Raw genomic sequence first — 8,952 nt, 5'->3', positions numbered from 1 at the left:
CCACCAGCAGCAACCACTGCTTCCCTCAATGTCACTTTTCCACCAGTCACCTCCACTGGGGCTTTTTACCTATATCTTCCAGTAGTTTCACCTCCTTAAATTCACTCAATTAATCAGCTCAGTGAGCCTTCATCATGATCTCCCATTTTAACATTCCCAGTCTCTGAGCAGTCATTCACCATATTTCTACTTCGCCCTTAGAAGGAAAGGAAACCACCCAGTTTTCTCTGTTTTGTGAGGGTCACAGGCTGGGAAATTACCTTATCAGTACTTGTTTAAATTTAGTTCCAGGACTTTGGTGGCTCAAGGCTGAGGGGAAGCATGGGTGGGGGTGGAGGGCAGGGCAGATGACCAGCAGGGGTTGGGTGCAGGGTGGGGTACCAGTCTTCAGAATGGTGGGGTTGAGCAAAGGAACCACCAGTGGAAGGCTGTGAGGGAAGGGCATGGTTGTAGGGGTGATGGAAGCAGGTCGCTGGGGGAGGTGGTGTTGGGTAGGAGTAGGGGCAAGCAGGGCACTCAGGCAAGAAACCGGAGAAGGTGGCAGGAGACAGATGGGCCAGTGGCTGGAGCAGTGACCGCTCTTGCTTCTTCTGCTTAGCTCTGCGGTTCTGGAACCAGACCTGAGGAGGAGGGAGAATAGCCTCATTAGAGCCCCTCTCTCAAATAGGTGGCATTGTCATATGCGGCTACAGACTGGTACAGGGCATAAGACTCCCCCACATCCCCAGAGGAAGTAAAGCTCTTGCAGAAGGCATAGCTGAACCAGGACTAGTGACAAAGCAAGACCCACACCATTCCCCCAATCCATATCTAAATTTGCCCTGCTACAACTTTGGGTGAGTAAGAAATGTCAACTTGTAAAAAGAAAGAGATAAGCATGATATAGTGGCATTTCACCTCCACAGAGAATGGGAAATTTCCTCTAGGGTTATCAGAGACTAAGACTATGGATAAGTTTAATTGTTACAGACCAGGTTAGATTTAGGGTACAGTTTATTCTTAAGATTAAGTAACTCTATGGTTAGAATTGAGCAAGCATCAGGTTGAGTTTCAAGACCATGGTTAGGGACAAGGTTACATCCGTGTGTGAATAGTTAGGATTGAATTTCTGTTGGAGTTCACATCACTGTTAAGGTTGGGGTTTGACTTTGAAATTCAAGTTAGATTAGGTTAGCTCCAAGGTTAAACTCCAGTGAAATTCCTGACGTAGATGAGGTTATGCTGACTGTTGGGTAAGACTCTGTTCTGGTGAACATTTGGGTTAGGTTTATGGTGCCCTGAGAATTAATTTATGCCCCAGTATTTCCCAATCACTAAATCTGCATTTCTTCAGGGGATGGTGGGCGGGGGATCCTGGGCCATTACCTGGATTCTGGCCTCGCTGAGACCTGTGTCCTGGGCCAGGCCTTCTCGGGCCCAAAAGTCAGGGTAGCAGTTCCTCCCAAAAGCTGACTCCAGCTGTTCCAAGTGCGCTGGACTGAAGGTGGTGTGGTGGCGGCGCTGGGAATGTGGGCGACCCCTCTGTTCTCCTTGTGAGCAAAGACTTGGTCTCCCCACTCCTACACCAGAGAGGTTCCTGTAGGGCTGAGTGCTCATGTCTGAGAAGGAGGGGGGAGGGAGAGTTTGCTGCCACATGGATCCACCCATCCATCCCAGACCACATATGCTGGAACCCCCAGATTCTACTAGGACCCAGTGTATTACTCATATACTCTGCCCTGACCAGAAATTCTTCAGCTTTCAGAATTAGCTGAATCCAGCTCAGCCTTGGCCCTGCTTCACTTCTGATTCCCTTAACCCATGCTTCCCTCTCCACATGAAGTCCGCCCCTCAGTCTCACTTGTCCTAGGCACTCACGCTCCCTCTGCCTCACTTCTGCACCTTGTGCCCACTCCCTATTACACTCCCCCAGATGCATCCCCATGTAAGGCATGCCCCTCCATAGCCTTTCATCTCTCTCAGCACACATACCACCTTCCTGGGTCTCACCCTGTGGATCTCCTATTCGCTCTGACAACCTAACAAACTGCCCAGGTCTCTGTCTAAGACCCCTATGACTTGCTCCCTGCTCTCATGGTTCACATGCAACTTAAACCTTTATATTGTTCCCATTGTCCTATTCCCTCCACCTGGGAAGATGAAACATTCCTCACTCTTCTGCTCAGACACACCCTCCTCACACATACATTTCATCTTCTCCCCTATCCCAGTCCTGGCCTGGCCACCAGGCTGCAGGAACCTGAGCTCGTGGGAAAGGCCTGCCTCTTCTCCCTACAGACTCACTAAGCCCCCACACTAATTAGTCTGAGAGCCAGCCGGGGAATAGAGAACAAGAGCAAAAGGAAACACCTGGGAGGCACACACTGAGAAAAGATATCTGGAGTGAGGATCCCATCCCCATGGGGACCTAGGCGGTAGTCCCTATGCAGTGCTCACTGTCGAACTTAGGCCCCTGCTCTCCTCGGATCCAAAGCCCTGGCCCCTCCAACTCTCATCCTTGGAGAAAGCAGTGCAGTGAGCAAACTCGGAGGTCAGGAGTGAGGAGACAGCTTTTAGCTCAGCCTCTGCTGCCTCCTCATCCGTCAGGGTCTCAGTGTGCCACTCTGTAAAGCAAAGGAGTTGTATCAGCCCATGTGTATTAAGATTCCCTTGTTTTTAACATTCTAGGATTCTGGTTTTTATTTCTCCTCTTCACTTTCCTCGTGAGGAACCATCGCCCCATGGAGCCTGAGCATGGAGCATGCACACCTGCTGTATCCTCAGGACCACCCCAGAGATTCACTCACCCACCGTGGAGGTCAAAGTCCCAGTGGCTGCATAGCCCTCGGGCCAGAGACTGCTGCAAACTCGCCCCTTCTTTTGTTTACCCTGCTCACTCTTCCCTTCTGCATCCATGGCTCACAACAAAGACCAAAGACAGCTCAGTCTCGTGTCCCTAAGTCTCTGATTCTGGATCAGTCTTTCTCTGTTTCTGTTCCCCTCTATGCCTTGTATTTCACTGCTTTCCCCCTGTTTATACCTCTCTCTGAATCTCTCTCCCTGTGTAGATATAGATAGATAGACCTTTTTCTCTATCTCCTTTTTTTCTAACTTTTCTTTCTATTTCTAATTCCCCATTCCTTTGCTTGAGTATCATCTCATTCTGCCTTGCCCTCACCCTGTTTCTCTGTTTTAGTCTGCACTTTTCTCCCCCTGCACCTTCTCTCTCTGGGATGCCGTTCTCTCCTTTTGCTCTCAGCTGCCTACTTTCCCAGCTTGCAATCCCACACTAACTCTTTCTCCCTGAGCCTTGGAGGAGTGACCTGTTCCTCACCCCTGTGAGCCCATCCAATCATTGCCTGGTCGCCAGAGCCCCCATCATCAGGGGAGGATCAGAAGCCAGATGAGGGAAGGTGCTCTGTTGGAGGGTCCAGGGACTGGGGCCAAGAGCTCATATTCCCAGAGGACCAAATTCTTTTGTCCTGTTAAATCCCCTCCTGGGAGCAGGCAGGGGAAGGAAGAGAAAATGCATTCCTCCTGAGACTCCTCCTCAGAACCTCATGATGATGGGAGAGGGAGAGGGAGAGTTTGTGCAAATGGAGATGAGGAGTAGGGCCTGCCTTGTGTCTTAGTACGTGGGTGATTCCCAAAGACTTCTTTCCAGGAAACTAAAAAACTAAAAAGACAAGTACATTCTGGCCCCTCCTAAATATCCTGATTCTCAGAATACACTGGACACCCCGTCAGGACAACCTGAACCATAGGATGAGTCTCCCAGACACCATAGTTCTCAAGTACTTTCTGTTTTCTTCTCCCAAATGTCACCTCCTCATTCACTCAGAACCCCCGAGGACTCCCTGACCCTCCAAGGTCACCCAGACCATCAGAGAACACTTACCCTCAAGAGCATCTGTATTCCAGGTGCATCCTTATCTCCCTGGACCTCAGGACTCTGCAGAAGACTGAGATTCCCATGACATCCCGACATTCTGATTCTTCAAGGAAACCCTGACATACCCAGCATTGCTAGCAGTCAGGACACCCTGACACACGCAGTATTCTGATTCTTGAGATTACTTAGATCTAGGAACTACATTCTGACATCCGTAGGACATCCTGACCCTTTAAAGACAGCCCAATATCCTAGGACTCTAGGGTTCTCTAGGACACACTGAAACCTAGAGTATTCAACCTCAACTAGGAGATTATCCCTGTCCCCCGCCATGAAGTTCTGAAACGTCAGAATAGACTGAATCAATGAGGGCACCTTAATCCCCTTGGAACACACTGTACTCATAGGACTGTCTGATCCCCAATGTTATGCTAATCCTTCACACACATTCTTTAAAAGAACAACTCAAGACAGAAAAACATGGTAATCGTCCAGGATCCTGAGGCTTACAATATGATCCATGGATCAGAAGTATAAGCAGCACATGAGAGCTTGTTAGAAATGTCAGATTTGAGGCCTCACTTCAGTCCTACTGAATCAGAATTTTCACTGTAACAAGATCCCCAAGAGAACTGACTGTACACTTGTCTTCATCAGCTCTGGCTGCCATAATAAAATGCCAAAGGTAAGGTGGCTAAAACAACAGGTATCCATTTCTCACAGTTCTGGAGGCTGAGAAGTCCATGATTAACGTGCCAGCTGATTCAGTTCCTAAGAGACTTTTCCTGGGTTACAGACAGCCACCTTCTGTGTCTTCACAAGACAGAAAGAGAACTCAGTCCTGGTCTCTTTTCTCTTCTTATAAAGACACTACTCTAATCTTGTGGCCTCAACCTCACGATCTCACTTAACCCTAATCACCTCCCAAAGGCCCCACCTCCAAATATCATTGCATCACATTGGGGTTAGGACTCAACATATGAAGTGGTGAGGAGACACAAACATTCAGGTCATAACAACATAAAAGTCGAGAAACACTGATCCAAGATGCCAACCCCTCTCCCCCTACCCCAGGGTATACTGTGACCTCCTAGAGAAACTCGAGCTGCATGACAGCTCTGCCTCCCAAGATTCATGTAGTCAACTTGGATCCACAAGCACACACTGAATTCCAATACTCTTGCTGCCTCAAAATAGCCTAACCCTATAAGGGAACTCTGACCAGCCATCCAAAGCAGCCTGATGATCCCAGGACACTCTGATATTACAAAGAAACTCTGACCTACTACCCTGCTCCCCAAGACATTGGGACACTACAGGTTTGACTTGACATCCCAGGATACCATTATTTCCTAGTAGGCTGGGGAGGAGTTTTTTCCAGGGCATCCAAATTCCCACTCAACCTTGACCTTCAAGGGAGTCTGATACCCAGGGTTCTCTCACCCTACCAGAGGCAGGATGGTGTGGTGGGGAAGAATACAGGTTCTGGAGCCAGGCTGCCCTGGGTTCAAATACCAGCTATACCACTTACTAGCTATGTGATCCCGGGCTCATTACTTTGTATCTCTGCACCTCAGCTTTATCATCTAAGGATAATAATACAGTCAATTCTCTTTATATAGGTAGTTTTCTTCCATAAAGTCATGATAAACACTGAATTGGTGAATACTGAACCACTGTTACTAAGGGAAATAGGTTCCTGTGAGCCTCTGGCCACAATATTTTTGGTCAACCAATCAATACATAACATTGTTGTATGTGTGTCTCAGTTTAAATACACCTTACTTAATATATATTGTAAACTCATTAACATTGAACTCATGGCAAACAGCACTATAACTCATGCCTGAACAAAGATTATTTTCTCCGTTAAACACCTCATGGACCTCCTGCACTTAGGAACACTAGACAACATTGCAGCACTATGCTTGGGGGCCATTTGGAACAGTACTATTGCCTTCAAAAGACAAAAATGTATAAAATGTTGGCTTAGACAAGATAGAAGTTTATTTCTAGCACACACAAAATAAGTTCAGATGTAGGTATTCAAAGGCTGGTACAGTGGATCTAAGATGTCATCAGACTCCCAAGCTCAGAAATTTCTACCCCATTATCTTAGTGTAAGTTTTCCATCCTCATCTTATGGTCCAGGGTGGCAGCTGGAGGTACTGTCATCATTTCCACACCACAGGCCAGAGAAAGAAGGAAAAGTAGAAGAGCGAGCATCCATGTCCCACGAGGGTGGTGCACCCCAAACTCTGTGGGACAGAAGTTCCTGCACTCAGGACCCTTCCTGACCTTGGCCTGTCCCTATGTGCCTCTTCCTCTGGCTGGTCATTTGTGTCATTTATAGTATCCTTTAAAATGAACCAATAATAGTAAATAAATTGTTTCCTTGAGTTCTGTGAGACATTATAGCAAATTATCCAATTTGAGAATGGGGTCATGGAAACCCCGATGTGTAACCAAGTTTAACAGAGTATGAGTAACCTGGGGGCCTAGTACTTCTGATTGGCATCTGAATGGTGGTAGCTTTGTGGGACTGAGCGCTTAAACTCTGGGGTCTGTCTTAGGTCAGGATAGTTAGAATCTGAATTAAATTAAATTATAGGGCACCCAATTAGATTGGAAAGGAAAAAGTAAAATTGTCTTTGTATGTGGACACAATAATTTGCCATGCAGTATTTTTGATGGAATTATAAGGAAGCTATTATAGCTAATTAGTGAGTTTAGCAAAGTTTCAGGATTCAAAACCAATATTAAAAAATAATCATATAACAACAAATAATAAATAATTTGAATTAAAAACTTAGTACCATTTACAGTAGCATAAAATATGAAACATTTAGTGTTAAAGTTGTCAAAAATATGAGCAATCCATACACTGAAAACTAAAAATAATATTCATGAGAGGAATAAAAGAAAACCTTTTAAAATGAAGATATATGCTATGCTTTTGGGTCAGGATACTAATTATTGTTAATTCTGAAATTGATAACATTTCATGTGGTCTCAAAATTTCATCAGACTTTTTCATAGAAATTGGAAAACTGATTCTAAAATTTATATAACAATGTAAAAAACCTAGCATTTCCAAAACAGCTTTGAAAAAGATCTAAGTTGGAAGACTTACACTGTCCAAATTCAAGAATTATTATATAAAGATTGTACTCAAGACAAATGAGTCTTGGCTATGAGTCCTGCCATCAGTATAGACAAATATATGAATGGAATGGATAGAATTCAGAAATAAACCCAAATACAAAGGCAATTTAGCAGAGAACGTCTAGCTTTTTTAAACAAGTGGTGCTGGACCAGTTGGCTATCTAAATCACATGGGGTGAGGGGGATGGAACTTGGATCCATACCTCATACCATATTTTAAAATTAACCCAAAATGGACCACAGATCTGAATGTAAAATCTAAAATTATAAAACTTCCAAAACAGGTAAAAAAATCTTTGGAGGGCTTCCCTGGTAGCACAGTCACTGAGAGTCTACCTGCCAATGCAGGGGACACAGGTTCATGCCCTGGTCCGGGAAGATCCCACATGCTGTGGAGTGGCTGGGCCCATGAGCCATGGCTGCTGAGCCTGCGTGTCTGGAGCCTGTGCTCCACAACGGGAGAAGCCACAGCATTGAGAGCCCCGCGTACTGCGAAAAAAAAAAAAACTTTGTGAACTTGGATTACATAAATATGTCTTAGATATGACACCAAAAGACCATATATAAATGAACAAACTGGTAAATTGAACATCAAAGTAAGAACTTCCGCTCTTCAATATACACTGATAAATGAATTAAAAGACAAGTTACATACTGGAAGAAAACATTTGCAAATCATATATCTAATAAGAACATTTATCTGTTAATTTATATATCTGATAAAGGTTAACTATGCCCAATATACAAATTCAAGAATATAAAGACAAACATTGTAATTTTTAAAAATGCAAAAAATTTGAACAGGCAATTCACCAAGAAATATATGCAATACAACAACCTTGGAAAAGAGTTTGGCATTTTCTTAAAAATGTTAATTTCTTAAAATGATCCAGCCTTTCCTCTTCTAGTTAATTAATCCAAGAGAAGAAAAAGCATAGATCCATACCAAGTCTTGTAGTTGAATGTTGCCTGTGACTTTATTTCTGAGACAACACAAGCCTTCATAGATAGGCGCCTGTATGAACCGTTGTAGTATAGCCATGAAATGGAATATTACCTGCAATAAAAAGGAATAAACTACAGCTACAGCATGGATGAATCTCAAAACAATTATGCTGTTAAAGAAGCCAGACAAAAGTGTACATGTTATAGGATTTCATTTCTGCAAAACCCAAGAACAAGAGTTGGCAAAGCACAGCCTATAAGCAAAATTCAGCCCTCTGCCTTTTTTTTTTCTTTTTTTAACAAGTTCTTTGGAACATAGCCATCATCATGTTTTTCATATTTTCTATGACTGCTCTCCTTCTACAATGGGAGAGGTGACATTGCAACATCTAGAGTACTCAGTAACTGGCCTTTTACAGTAAAAATTTGCCGACTCTTGCCTTAGTGTACATGTTGAAGTACATAGAAAACACAATGGAATCTATAGAAACATTCCTAGAATTGATAAGCTAATTTCAGAGTACAAGGTGAATATGCAAAATCAACTGTGTGTCTATATGTTAGCAATAAAAGATTAGAATTTAATCCTCCCCAAATTAATCAACAGATTCAATACAACCCAATCAAAATCCTAACAGACAATTTTCAAGAAATTGACAAGCTGATTTAAAGGTTTATATTGAAAAGCAAAGGACCTGAAATAGCGGAAAACCTTGAAAATTAAGAACAAGTTCAGATCACTTATACTACTGATTTCAATATTTAACATAAAGATTCAATAATCATGACAGTGTGGTATTGGCGTTAGATAAACATAGAAATGAATGCAACACACAAAAACTCCAGAAATAGAATTGAATTTCAACAAAGGTGCAAGTATAATTCATATGGAAACAGAAATCTTTTTAGCAGGTGATGTTGGAACAACTGGTTATCAGTATAGATAAAAACTTACTCTAACTTTTACCTCG

The 8,952-nt window shown here is 43.5% G+C and overlaps 1 protein-coding gene across 1 annotated transcript; it reads right to left on the bottom strand.

Moving 5' to 3' along the window:
- Positions 1 to 281: 281 nt before the first annotated feature.
- Positions 282 to 2,895, bottom strand: LOC308609836 (homeobox protein prophet of Pit-1-like; the record flags this gene model as incomplete). Its single annotated transcript, XM_081259130.1, has 3 exons — positions 282 to 620; positions 1,366 to 1,598; positions 2,787 to 2,895. 3 exons carry the CDS (start codon positions 2,893 to 2,895, stop codon positions 282 to 284), a joined length of 681 nt encoding a protein of 226 aa, XP_081115256.1.
- Positions 2,896 to 8,952: the final 6,057 nt, after the last annotated feature.

This window comes from Mesoplodon bidens (assembly GCF_964165515.1).
Source record: "Mesoplodon bidens genome assembly, contig: HAP1_SCAFFOLD_559, whole genome shotgun sequence".
NCBI classification, from domain to species: Eukaryota; Metazoa; Chordata; class Mammalia; order Artiodactyla; family Ziphiidae; genus Mesoplodon; species Mesoplodon bidens.
Note: the sequence above shows the minus strand (reverse complement) of the source record. Positions and strands in the feature narration are given on the sequence as shown.